This window comes from Belonocnema kinseyi, chromosome 6 (genome assembly GCF_010883055.1).
Source record: "Belonocnema kinseyi isolate 2016_QV_RU_SX_M_011 chromosome 6, B_treatae_v1, whole genome shotgun sequence".
In the NCBI taxonomy this organism is placed as follows: domain Eukaryota; kingdom Metazoa; phylum Arthropoda; class Insecta; order Hymenoptera; family Cynipidae; genus Belonocnema; species Belonocnema kinseyi.
Window position 1 is genome coordinate 73481906 of NC_046662.1, and position 15035 is coordinate 73496940.

Below are 15035 nucleotides of genomic sequence, written 5' to 3' on the forward strand. Positions count from 1 at the left end.
GAGCATTAATTTTTGGAACTAAAAATAAAATTATTTCATTATTGGTCATTACTTATTTTCACACAAAGCACCACATAAAGTTCAAAATATGGGATAATAAATAAGAAGTCTTAAGAAAGGCGGGTTTGTCCTAAATTTGATTAATGATGAAAAAAGAAAAAAATTTATTTACAACAAAAAACGTTTTTCATGATTACACAAATTTAGAACCAGACCCATCATTCTTAGTGCTTCTTGTTTAATATCCCAACTCTTCAACTCGATGTGGCGATTCGTGTGAAAATAAGATGGGAAATAACAAAAGTGGCGGTAAGGTAGGAATCTGGTCACGTGAGCCACTTGTCACATAGCCTTGAAAATTAATTTTTTTTATTAAAATTTCATTTTTTGATAGCAAGTTATCTTCTTTTTACTTATAGTTCAGAATTGAAAATTCCTCTTTTTCTAGAAAATTCGTCCTTTTGAGTTTTAAATTTAACAGTTTTCTTGAAAATTGATGTAAGTTGTTGAAAAATCGTATTTTTGGTAGAAAATTAATCTTCTTGCTGGAAAATTAATCTTATTAATTTAAATTTAACTATTTTGTTCAAAATTTGTCTTTTATAAATAAGAATTAAATTTCTCAGTTGAAATTTTAACTAGTTTTGTAAAAATTCATCTTGTTTTAAGATTTAACTCTTTGCTTTAATATTTTACTTTTTTGTTGAAAATTCAATTTTTTAAATATAAATGAATTATTTTATTTGAAAATGTTACTATTCGATTTTTGGTTAGAAGTTCATCATATGTACAGTGAAATTTCATGTTTTTAAAAAATAATTCGTCTTTTTTCGTTGAAAAATAATGTTCTCGGTTGAAAAATGATCATTTTTTATTAAAAATGCAACTGTGTGGTTCTAAACTAATCTAGTTTGGTTGAGAATTTAACAATTTAATAGTAGATAAGACTATTTGGTTGAAAATTAAGTTTTCTGCTAAAAATTTATATTAATGGTTTAAATTGAGTTATTTGATTAAAAATTAAACGATTTTTATCAAAATTAAACTTTTTGGTTGAAAATTAATTATTTTGTTAAAAATCATATTTTCGAATTGAAAATTCACCCATCTTGTAGATAATTCATCCTTCTGGCTTTAAAATTTAACAATTTTGTTAAAAATTCCCTTGTTTTTAAAAATAAAAATCAATTTTTTTTTCTGTAAATTTTACTATTCCATTTTTGGTTATAAATTTATCCTATGTAAGTCAGAAGAATCAACAATATTTATAATAATTATTTTTTAATAACTTCAATCGTTAGCTTCAATAATCTGCAGGATAAAAATATTCTTGAGAAATTAAGAAGGATATTCAAAATTGCACTTGGTCGAGATTTTGCACCGTACACTTTTAGAGATGTTCGGAAAATTGCAACACATTCACGATACTAAAGTAACTGAAATTCATGAAGCTAGCTCATTGTAAACGAAATTCAGTCAATTTTATAGTCAATTTAGTTCATTTTTATTAAAATTCAGAAACGGTATCTGCAAATTACAAACATACAAACGGTATCTCCTCGCTTCTCAATCGCGTTCGAAGTGGACAAAGAATGGTGTTTGGTTGAACTCAAGCGTGACACGTATTTTAAATTTTTACAAGAAGAAAATGAAAAAAGTGTTGAAATCGCGAGCTTACTTATATTTTTTACTATTCACATTATCAGGACACATATACACTAAGTATTTTATATAAAAATTAATGAACCGAAAACATTTTTTAATCCACTGAAATTTTTAGTTACAGTCACTCGAAATTACTAAATTGTAATAGCATTTTCTAAAACATATGAATAATACTTTATGCCGTTACCGTTGCTTAAATTTATGTCCCTGTTTAGGAAAATGTAGAAACGGTTTCTGCATAAAGCTTCGGTGAGGCGTTTCTGAAAATTCCTATAGAAATCTCTAACCTAAATTTTTTAACCTGTGTTTTATAAGAAATATTGCTTTCCTGGAGACTTGAGATGGCTTGAATGGCAGAAAGAATTTAAATTTTATATGGAAAATTAAAAAAAAGATTGCATCAAATCTTGCCTTGAATAATCGTAATAAAATTATTCTTATACATCAATGGTACAGTATCATCACTAACAAAATTTCGATCTGGCTTAAGAGCCGCAAAAGGATTTTTCTGCGGTTCAAGAATCACTTCCACATCACTTACGGACTTGATCCTTTGAATATCCTGAGGAATTTCTTTTTCCGTATAGGAAGTGATAACAACAGGAATTTTCTTCTTGCAGAATTTTCGTATCGTCAAAGGCCATGTGTCCCTGCCATTAAAGCCGGTTTCACGATATAGTCCTGGATTAAATAAGCAAATGACATCCGGTCGATTCAATCCCGTCAAGTCGTCAATCTCGTGATACAATTTCTCTTGATTAAAAGTGACACTTATCGAGCGACCGGAAGTTCGACACTGAGTGCAAATCTTGACCTTTGCAAGTATCTCTACTAGTACTTGTGGCACTTGCAATTCTGGTCCAGTAAAAGTCAAGGTCAGAGAGTTCAAGGCCGGAAGATAGTGCAGGAACATTTTCTCCCAGATGCGCAGGTTCCAGCAGTCGAAATGAAATTCGGCCCCTATTATGTCAACTGAAAAGTCTTTTTTTGTTTTCCAGTTTTCATAACTTTTTTGTATTGCAAATAATGTTGTAAGGGGTACTGTGGCAATATGGGATAGACTGGCGTACGTGTGGCAGTCCATTTTTTTATAATACTGTGAAAACTCGAAGAGTTCGGCTATCTGATGGTCCAGATTTTGCGGAAGGGTGTAGGGTTCCTGAAATTATGTTTTGAAATAAATATTATTAAATATTATTAAGGGCTTTTCAAAAACTACGTAAAACTATTTTTAACACTTTTTCTACTATCTAATATACTCTAATATTTTAACAGACTTCACACGCCAAAATGCTCTCAAAACATGAAAAATAAGGTGATTTTTCACGAAAATATGGGAATAAATTTTTTGAAATAAAATTAAGTTATTGGTACCATATTGAATTTATGAGACGTTTAGGACTTCAAGTCGAAATTTATTGCATTTTCAACAAAATAGTTGAGTATTTTACCACAAAGGATTCATTTTCTATCAAAAGAGAAGAATTTTCAAGAATTAAGTTTTCAACCCAAAAAGTCAACTCTTTGAGAAAATAGTTGACTTCTGAACCCGAATTCAACAAAGAAGTTTAATTTTCAACCAAGACGGTTAATTTTACAACCAATTAGAATAAATCTACAACAAAATACATAAATTTTTCACGAAATTGTTGAATTTTCTAAAAGCAACGATCAATTTATAATCAGTCATGGAGTAGTTCAATTTTTAGTTCAAATAATTCATACTTATCCCAGAAAAATACAAATTTTAAACAAAACAGATAAAGTTTCGAACAAAAAAGATGACGCATTGATTATCAACCAGAAAGTTTCAGTTGCAATCAGATACCTCCATTTTCAGCAAAAAAAATTAATTTTCAACGAAAAAGTTGAATCCTCAACCAAACCAAAATAATTCTTAACCTAACAGTTGCATTTTTCACCAAAAACAATCTACTAAAAAAAGGTATTTTAAGCCAGGAACGATTCTTCAGATGAATTTTCGTCAAAATAATCGAATTTTTACTACACAGTTGAATTTTTATAAATATAATTGAATTTTTCACATAAAAAGATGAATTTGTAAGCAAATATTTCAATTTTCAGCAACAATTAAAATGAATCATTTGAATTTATAGTCAATTAGTTGATCGTTCAATAAAAGGGATGAATTTTCAACAAAAGAGTGAAATTATTAACAAAAACAGACGAATTTTAAATAAACTATTTGCATACTCAACCGAAGACGATAAATTTTCAACAAAGCATATGAATTTTTAAGTTAAATAGTTGAATTTCAAACTACAATTAATCAATGCCGGGCGGGCGCTTTTACCACTGAGCTACTAGAAAGATCGTTAGAGGAATATTTTTTCAGAAATAAACATTGTGTTTGTCAAGGTGTTACGTTTTATACATTTTATACGATACCATCTCCTATGATAATACAGATTTCTTGTAAATTTGACTTGTATAATAAAGCGTAGGACCCGGCTTAAGACAGCGTCTATTTCTAAAAAAAGATTCTTCTATTGATCTATCTAGTAGCTTAGTGGTAAAAGCACCCGACCGACAATTGGAAGACCTGTGGTTCGACTTCCAGTGGAACGAAGTAGAAGATCTGTTTTCAGAAAAATTTTAACTTAATAAATTAGTTGAATTTTCATTTGAGAAAATTAATTTTTAACTAAAAAAATGAAGTACAGGAAAAGGGGAAAGAGTCTAAAGTCTGTATGTAGTTGTTTTACTTGTCAAATAAAATCATTCGCACATCACACAGCGGTTCTAGGAATAACTTAACATGAAGGTGCTTATCTTCAGGCTCCAGTGCATTTCGATTAAGAAATAATTAAATAATAATGAATAAAAAGATTATAAAATGGCTGTAAAAAAAAGAATCTATAAAAAAAATATTGTAAACTGTACCTTATGCCGTCGATTTGGAAGTTCAGGAACGACATTTCCATGGGATTTTTGAATCGAAAGAATCCTCCTAAAAAGCTGGTACTGATCACACCACTGATCATGATCTCCACGATGTTCTTCACAACAATAAACATCCATTCGACACTTAGGACAACATAGTAGGCCCTCTCTTTGATGACATTTTCGACAAAGTCGAGGATAGAGTATGATTTCCTTTTCCCACAAATCTAAACTTCTTCCTAACCCTTTTTCGATCGTTTCTATCAATTTGACTCGAAATGTTCGATATTGGTCAGGAGAAAGGTCTTTTGCCAAGAGTAGACCTTTATTCGTTTTACAAACTTCAGTCAAGACTTTACAGAGATCCTTATGTTGTGGAAGATTTTCTTGCCTGTGTTTGACCTAAAATTTGGATTAATATTTTAAATCACATTCATTTTTTCTTCAATTCTCTTAATAGCTTTAGAACATATTCGATTGATTCATACTACACTTGTTCGCACTGCACTTGTAGTAAAAAATTGTAATTACGTTTACTATTCAACAATTCATTGCTTTTTCAGGGTGTCAACTCAAATCGTCAAAAAAAATTCCCTGACAATTCCAGAATTTTTCCAGTTATCTCAAGATTTTTATTTGTAAATAATGTTTTTTTTCAGTCCTTGTAAAATATGTTGATCAATAAAAAGAGTAATATTCACATATGAAATTAATAACCGCTATTTCATTTGTGAAAGTAACTTTACTGAAGGATAAGTTTTTTCTTAGAGGTAAAGATTTCTATAAGCTTGATTTATAAAGCTTTGACAAATAATATTATAAGATATTCTTAAATATATTATCACAATGAAATAATTAAATAAATGAATAATAATAAAACTATGATTATTAATTTCTTGAATTTGTTTATAAAGTCCATACATTTCAATAATAATTAAAACTAATTTTTGTTTCATTTTCATATGTTTAATATTCGGTGCATACTTGACATATTGTTATTCTAAATGAAAGATATGTTCAAGTGAATAGAAATCCTGCAAAAACATGTGAAAAAAAGAGATTTTTTACGCAAATAGGGAGACATATTCTTTTAACTAAATAAATATATTTTCAACAAAATACACAAAATATCAACTAAAATTATTAATATTTAACTGAAATAGTTAAATTTCCAGTTAAGAAAATTAATTTCTGAACAAAAGTACAATTTTTCTACGAACTAGTTGAATTTTCAACTAAAATTACGGATGCTATACAAAAAAATGATGCTTTAAGAAAGTGGTTCAACCTTTGATCAATTAATTGAATTTCAAACTAAAAAGATAAATTTTCAACCAAAAATGGAAAAGATCAATTTTAGTTAAACAAATAAATTTGCAACCGAAAAACAAATTTTTAACAAAATAGTTACATTTCCAACCAAGGAGATATATTTTGAACATAATATTTCAATTTTTAACCTTAAAACTGACATTTCAACCAAACAGATTATTTTTCTACCGAAAAAGACGAATTTGATAGAAACAATATTTGTCTTAATCCAAATATTTAAGCTTTCAAGTGAAAAAGATAAATTAAGAAAAAAAAGAATTTTCAAATAAAAATTTAAATTCAGTAATAGAATACTAATTTTACAAATAAAAATATATTCTTCTTAAATTTTATATTACAAATTAAAAAAAAATTAAGCACGCTCTCGAAAAAATTCCTTGACAATTCCTAGTTTTCCTGTTGAGTAGACAACCTGGTTTTCTTTGAATTTGAAAAACTATTTTGTTTTTTATAGATTATTTATTTCTAGAAAAATTTTCAATCTTACCGAGCAATACGACACCATACCACAGGCTTCACAAGATGCTGAGCTATCACAAAATTTTAAGCAGACCAAACATAAATTGCACGAGAAAACCAAGCGAGGTCTAAAATTAAATTCATATTCTTCTTCATCGTCTTCAGAAATAATGTCTTTTTCGCTTGGTTTAATAAAAGGATAACTTAATCTAGAAATTATATCAATTGGATATTTACTAGAGGAATTCAACGAATTATTACTTTCTATGTCGTCTTTTATCAATTTTTCTCCTGAAATTCCACTCTTTTTTTCAGGAAGTATTGGTCCCATCTTATTCTTGTTCTTCTTGCGGCCCATTGCTCTAATTATGAGCAAGCGAAAAAGTGTTATGATTAAAGTTCTCAACTTATGAAAAAAATATGGGGCCGTGCAAAAATTACATAATATCTGGTGGGGGGGGGGGGAGATTAACTATTTTCTACGCTGTTTTACTGGAGGGGTGTACATTGTCAAGATCATTTCTTACCTAAGATATTTTCACGTCTGCGAATTAATAATAAACAAAGGGCAAACAAACGTTAAGCAAATGTTAAAAGTTCATTGTTTTATTAAAAATTTTGTATTCAAGTTTCATTTTTAGATTCAAATTTTTTACTAAAGATTCGTCTTTTTTCATTGAATTCCACTGCTTTAAATACAAATTTTTTATTAATTTTAGTTTGAAATATCAAATATTACATTTTTTATAAAAGCTTTACCCTTTTGCTTAAAACTAATGTTTTCAACTGAAAATTTGACTATCACATTTTCAGTAGAAACTCGATCTTTTTCAGTTGAAAATTAAATCATTTGGAAAGTTTTGGTGGGAAAAGATACATTATAAAACAGAAAGATTAATTTTTAACTAGAATAATGAATCTTCAATTGAAATACGAAGTTAAATTTTCAGTGAAGAATATTAATTTCTAACAAGAATCTTCAACAAAAAAATGATTTTTTAACGAAGGAGTTCAACCTTCAACTAAGTAATTGAGTCTTCAAAAAGATAAATCGACCAAAAATGGAATAGTTACATTTTTAGTTGAACAAATTAATTCTCAACCATAAAAAAGAGGGTTTAACAAATAACTTAAATTCTTAACTAAAGAATCAATTTTCAAAACAAAAAAATAAATATTTGACAAAAAAGATTAATTTTCAACAAAAGAAGATGAATCTTCCATCCAGTAGGTAATTTAAAAAAGTCAAATTTTCAACCAAATACATGGAATTTTTGTTTAAAATTTATGTATTTCATTGAAACTTCTTATTTATTTGTAGAAATTAAATCTTTTGGTTAAAAATACAGCCCTTTGGTTGTAGACGTCGTTGAAGACTACTCTGTTTAAATTGAGGATACAAGTATTTTGTTTAAAATTGGTCTTTTCTATTTAAATCCAACTGTTTTTCATAAAAAAAATTAAAATATCTTTTGTTTGAAAGATCAAATATTACATTTTTCATTGAAAAATCACATTTTTTCTTGTTAAAAATTAATTTTTTAACTGAAAGTTTAGTCATGACTTTTTCTACAGAAAATTAATCTTGATCTGATAAAAAATTGAACCATATGTTTGGAAATTAATGTCTTTTGTTAGAAATTCGTTTTATTCAAACAAATTACTCTTATTGGTTGAAAACTTACAAGCTTGATAGAAAATGTATGCATTCCGTTAGAAATTAGTTTTTTTTGGTACGAATTTAGTTTTTAGTTAACAATGCAACTGTAGGATTACAAATTAATCTGTTTAGGTGAAGGATTCAAGTGTTTTGTTAAAAAATGGTATTTTCTAGTTAAATTCACCCGTTCATGATTTAAAATAAAAATATTCTTTATTCTGGAGTATTAACTTTTACATTTTCTGTTGAAAATTCTGATTTTTTGGTATACTGTTTTGTAGAAAATTCATCTTTTTAACTAGAAAAATCAACAATTTGGCCAAAATTCCAATTCAACTGTTTCTTTATTTCAAATAAAAATCTTTTATTCGGTTAAAATATCAACTATGGCATTGTTTGTTGAGAGCTCAACTTTTTTGGTTGAATATAAAGCACTTGGTAGAAAGTTGTGCTATTTTTGTTAATTCATAAGAAACTGTAAGATTTTATCACCTTCCCCCAAATCGTTTTACCTAATTTTTGGATGTTCTTTAAATAAATTCACGAAAAAAATTAAGTTTGAAAAAATTACGAAAAAATAGTGCGAGTGGGGGGGGGGGGGGAATTTACGGACCCTAACAAAGGGGGGACCTGGTTCAAAATTCCAGAAAAAAACTTGACGTAATTTGTGCTCGGCTCCTATCTGTACATAAAATAGAACAAAGAACAAAATTTCCATCCAGTATTTATCATATATATCCACAAGATGCATAGCAGGTGGCATAGAATTAGATCATGTCGGCCGTCAATTTAGCGTAACCTAATGGTTATGTCATATGCCAGGAATGGCCTAAAGCGAAGGAAAAAACACAGTAATATATATTTTTTTTTAATTATTGAAATTCATCAAAAAAATGTCTCCTCTTTTTTATTGACATAATTCCTTAAACATTAATAAAACAGAAATGACAATTAAGTATAACAAAGAAATACCAACAGAAAATGTCTGTAGTTGCAAAAGCTATACAAAATTTTATTAAAAAGGAAGTGTCCAGACACACTGAAAATATTTGGTCAAAGCACACCGAATTTCAGTTAATCGATATAAACACGTCCCAGACGATATTTATAATAAAGGAACATAATTTAAAATATTTAGATATAATATTGAAAAAAGTTTAGTTTTAAGGAATATTTAAAAATAAAAACATGTCTAGATTTCAAAGAGAGACAGACCGTCCCCGGTGTTCAAATCACTTCAAACGACTTGTTAAGTTTAAGATTAGATCTTGGCTTAAAACCAACCGAATTAGTCCTCCTTAATTACTATGAATTTTTATTCATGGTTAAAGTGCAAACGTTAATTTAATTACGCAAGCTATTACATTAAATTTTATTAACAAAAATAATAATATAAATAACTAAAGGAGAATTTATAAATATTTGTTACAATCATCTGAATATCACCAGGGAATTCCCCCCCAAAAAAGACATTTTTTTCAAAATGAAGTATTTTCGAACGAGCATAGGTATTCGGGACTCTCTTTTTTTCTACGTGAGGATTCTTTCTCTTAAAATTTATTTAAAAAATCGTTTTTATTTTTGAAAAATGAAATAAAATATTTCTGAAAATCCTCTAAAAATAAATCTTCCTCCTAAAAAATAAACCTCCTCTTTTGTGATATTTTGCATCATTTACGAAAACAAAACAAAAAATTTATTCAAAAAATAATGTTCCGGTTCTCAAAAATGGTTAAACCACATAGAAGTGATAGTATGTCTTCCTCATGTAAGCATACACTGTGAAACAAATATTATAAATAAAAAAAGTGAAGCTTACCAGAAAGTATTCTTTATTTTTTTCATCGAATTTGGAAAACATAAAAAGAATATTTTCAGAAAATCAAAGAAATTTTTATAAAAAAATATATATATTTTTTCTATTAAAAGATATCATATGATATCATATGATGACGACATAGCTTTAACATTTTTTTGTACCTTTCGTTGTTTCTGGCAAAAATGCGAAAATTTATTTTTCATCGGGAAATTTTGGTCAGTATATCAGTAATAATCTTCCAAGATCGAAGATTAGGAGATATGTAGGACATATTACCATCTATTTCACACAAAAATAGAGAATTTCAAAGTGATGTATTTGAAGAAATCCACGTTAAGGAATTTTAGAAAAACCACTGCCATTTTCCCATACAGTTTTTTTAGATCAATTGAAGGAACAAGAATTCTTAAATCGAATAAAAAAAGAAAATCCCGGATTTGAAACATGTCTGTCCGTTTTGAGGAATTCACATGCAATCTTCAAATGATTGAAAGAAATTAGGTAAACAAAATTATAAACTGTAAAATACGCGTATCCTTATTTTTAAATTAGAATAATGTATTCTAGTGAAAAACCATTCTGACACCATGTCATAGACTTTTGTTGAAATTTAAAATGGAATTTTCGTCCTAAATTCATTAAGTTCCTTTTTTGGGTTCGCATTTGACGGCAACCTAGCAATTAAAGTATTGAAACTTAAAAATGTAAAAAAGTAAAAAAATCTCACTGATTTGTTAAAATTAAAGAAAAATTATAACTTTTAGTTTTACGTAAAATTGAACATACCAAGGATCATATTAAAATTTCAAAAACTTTCTGTATTTAATATATATAGCAGAAGATATTGACATACCACTTTTTATGTATATATTTTTGTGTTTAATTTGTAAAGTTTTTGTTTATATTCAAAATGTACTTTTTTATGTAAATTAAAAAAAATTTCGGATTTTAAATCATTAATTCGTTTAATAATTTAAAAAAATCACTCACGTTTTTTTCTAGCACGTCAAATTTGATGTGATTGATGAAATTGCTACGCGAAATCTTGACTGACTGTTGCTTTTGGCAAAAGGGATCGAGGAGATGAATTCAAATTACAAAAAAGACAAGACAACATCACATGCGCAGACCGTCAATGGGCACAATGCCCAAGTACAATGACAAATACATGTTATTTCAAGCTCTCCTAGGTACCAATAGTCTCTTCGATATATATAAATCTATCACAATGGATCTTATAGTTAAACACTTTTTGAAGAAAATAGGGTTTTAATTTACAATAAAGAATTTAAAAGTGCAATAAGTTATTCCAAATTTAATTTTAGTTTTTTAATCCGTTGATTAGAGTGTGTAAATTCAATCAAAGTTCTAAATTTCACCTTGAAATTCGGAGAAAATTAAAATACCATAGCGCCTTTTAGTAGGCAACAAGATCAACAGTCCGGTAAGAGGACATCAACCTCAATAAATTACACATTTTTTTAATTGATAATTTTATGTTGTTTTTAATTCAACAATTTATAAACTAAAATTGACTAAAGAAAAACTGGAAATTAATTTTTTGGGAACAGGGATGCTTTTACGTTTTTGTGATATATATCTAAAGAGATTTAAATTTATATACTCAGTAAGCGAAAAAAGATTCAAAGGAATTCAGAAGAGTTACAACGTACTTGAGTGAGCATTAAATGCGATTTTTGGAACTTTCCGGATTCATGAGTGTTAGGTCGGAATTAAATTAAAAATGACTGAAATATAAATAAAATAGTTCTTCCAATGCATTTAATTGATTAATTTCTTATCAATTTTCTGTCATACATAACCTACTTAACTAATTTTAAGGTTAAGATTTTAGCCCATCCCCAAAAAGGGTAAGATATATTTTTTTTAGTAGATTACTTCACCGTGCTGATTTTTTTCATTATTTGGTTCATTTTTGAACAAGCATTTAAAAAGAAAGAAGTTCAGTGTCAACAAAAAATACAGTGAAAACCTTCAATAGTTATTTTTAAATTTATCTGCTATATCATCAGAGATTGTACCTTTCCGACAGTAGATCAACCCTCCAAACCATGAAGGCAGAAAAACTACACAATATCGATCAAGTTAAGAATCTTCAATAACAGAAAATGCTTAACGTCTTAATAAGACTTGGAGTAGGATCTTTTTTCAAGAAATAATTTTAATTTGAAAAATATTATTTTCAATCTAGTCTTATTAAGACGTTAAGCGTTTTCTGTTATTAAAGATTCTTAACTTGATCGATATTGTGTAGATTTTCTGTCTTCGTGGTTTGAAGGGTTGATCTATTGTCGGAAAGGTACAAGCTCTGATGATATAGCAGATAAATTAAAAAATAATTACTTGTACCATTAAAATCTAGCTGAAAATGAGCGTTATTTTCTTAAATTAAGAGTTCTTATTCTGATTCCTCTAATAGCTTAATGGGAAAAGCAGCTGACCGGAAATCAGAAGTTTTGTGGTTTGATTCCTAATGGAGTGAAGATGGAGTAGGATCTTTTTTTTAAGAAATAATTTTAATTTGAAAAACCTTCAATAGACCTCCCTTCTATAGCCCTTCCGAGAATTGACGACGCGCCACAGGTAGGTGTTACAGGAGCTGCGCGGGGTGTGCGGGGTCTGCGGTTGTCACTCAGGTGAGTACTCAGCCTTGAACAAAAAAAGCGGAGCGGACTAGAATGAGTTAGTTCCCACCCACCGTCAGCCCGAAAATTGGCGCTATAAAAGAGTTTCACTGTAGTTTAAAATTAGTTCCCTAGCGAACTGCGTTAACTAGACGGTTACGCAATTGCATGACCGCCCAGGTCACTGGGTCCGCTAGGGCATATTTTTTATCCTTTTCACATGCATTCACAATTTTCCTTATATAACTCAACAATCTTTTTATATGTTTACAAATTTATGTACAATTAAAACTCTTATATATTGCCCCCTGATTTAGTTCTTTCGATAATTGATGCTGCGCCGCAAGTAGGAGTAAAAAGGTTCTGCGGGGGGTGCGCTGGTCACTCAGGCGTGGTCAAACAAAAGCATTTACATCCGGAGCGGAACTCTTTCAGGTTTGCTCCCAATCACCGCCAGCCCCAAACCCGGCACAGTCTGAGAGATTCACTGTATTTGTATTTATTTATCTGTTAAAAAATCGAGAATTAAAGCTGTGTGCGGTAACCTGAATTGCCTCGTGAACGGAACGGTTACGTAATTGCGTGACCACATAAGTAAATACCACCCTTGAAGTCGCGCTTGAGACTTCGTCGCGAGCAGACGTGTTTACACGCACTGTAAACAGTACATTTACTGTTACTGCGCGGTATTCGGAATTCTCGTATGCTCTCTGTATAGTTCTCGTTTCTAGCGAAAGCTTTAAGTGTAGTGCAGTTTTTCTCGCTTGCTGGTAAAGCTTTTTACCGGCGTCTCTTGTGTCTGAGTTTACAAACTGCGGTTGCAGTTTGTCATGCACCATCAGCCCTCTGCTATGTCTGCCACAAACAGCGGACATATGGCAAAATCCAGCACCGATTTACCCAACTCTCAGAACAACAACAGTTACGCTAAAATTACCGCTCTCTCTACTCTACCGAAAAAAGAACACGCAATTGTTATTGATACTATTGAAGGTGCTACGATTCATGACTATATAGATGGCCTTGAAACACTTACAGATCCAAGCAATGTAAAATTCATATCCAAAATATCGGGCAGTCGAGTGTGTGTATTTCTCAGTGATACCAGCTTAGTCGATAAGTTATCGGGCAAAGATATCATAGTTAATGACGTCAATTTGAAGATCAGACCGCTTATCGGTAAAAATAAAAGAGTTGTTAATTCTAATGTCAAGCCTATTATTCCAAATGATATAATATCGCAACACTTAGTAAACAAAGGAATTCAACCAGTATCTAACATTAGTTACATTAGAGCAGGCTTAAATAAACCAGGTCGTTCTCACATACTGTCTTTAAGAAGACAAATCTACATAAAAGAAGAAGACGAAAAATTGTTGCCAGAATCAATTCAGCTAAATTTTGAAAATACTTCTTACTGGATATACTTTAGTACTGATTCCATGAGCTGCTTTTTATGTCATCAAAGCGGCCATACTGCTAAGCTCTGCCCAAGCCAATCCACAAACGTAACAACTCTAATCATACAACCGGAACCAAGTGCGGAAATGCCAGTTTCTCCTACCCAAGATTCATCGAGTATTTCCCCTACTTCACCGTCTTTAACTCCTCAAGCACTCGTCAATACTCATACAGGCTCACAAGCTCCGATTACTATTACTACTCCAGCACTTGATCATGCTCCTACTCAAGAAAACGATCTTCGCTCTCCTGCACTGAAGAGACCTCCTCCTACAACAACATCTTCTTTGTCAGTCGTTTCTTCTGTTGAAACACACGATGATCAGAGCCTCGATACCAACGCCCTCAAAACAGAACTCAATTCGATAATTCTCGGAGGCAAATTTAAACGTCCACCTTCAAAAAAAGTTAAATCTAGTTCTTCCGAATTAAACGACAATTCACTGACTCTTGAAAATATCCTTAAGCCTGTACGAGACGCAATCCAAGAGCACAAGTTGGCAACCCCTATTGATATTGATAAGTTTGAAACGTTCTTAGCAGAGTCTTACGGTCAAAAAGACGTACATTGTATAGCTTCATCTCTTTTGCTTAATACCGAAAGTTTAGTCAATACTATTGAGGCTGTGTACAATCTTATCGAAAACAAAGCAATGAAAGGGCGGTTAACTCGTCTGAAAAAAACTGAGTAAAATGGTTATGAGCGACACAGAAACTGAGAGAGACGCCGCTGATCTCTAAACGTTTCTCCTGCTCACAATGACTTGTATGACTCAAGATAGTAATAATCAACCCAACGCCCACTCAAGCGATAATAGTTCTAACATTGAGAAGAAAGCTCTTAGGATACTCTTTTGGAATGCTAGAAGTATTGTCAACAAACAAGAAGAAATCATAAAAGCTCTACCAGAGTTAGATATCTTCGTCTGTGTTGAATCGTGGCTCTCCGAAAAAAACGCCAATTTCCACTTCCCTGGATTCAAGACCGTCCGAAGAGACCGCGCTCATACAGCCGGTGGCGGTATACTCATACTTCTACGGAACAACATTGCCTACACGGAAATCTCTGATCTCAAGAGCCCCGACCTAT

At 30.3% G+C, this 15035-nt stretch overlaps 1 protein-coding gene across 1 annotated transcript; it reads right to left on the minus strand.

The window, feature by feature from the left end:
* Positions 1-1333: 1333 nt before the first annotated feature.
* On the minus strand, positions 1334-10906 carry LOC117175145. The gene is made up of 4 exons (XM_033364733.1): positions 10830-10906; positions 6389-6722; positions 4570-4971; positions 1334-2824 (listed from the first exon to the last, which is right to left on the minus strand). Exons 2-4 carry the CDS (start codon positions 6716-6718, stop codon positions 2066-2068), a joined length of 1491 nt encoding a protein of 496 aa, XP_033220624.1. The 5' UTR covers positions 6719-6722; positions 10830-10906; the 3' UTR covers positions 1334-2065.
* Positions 10907-15035: the final 4129 nt, after the last annotated feature.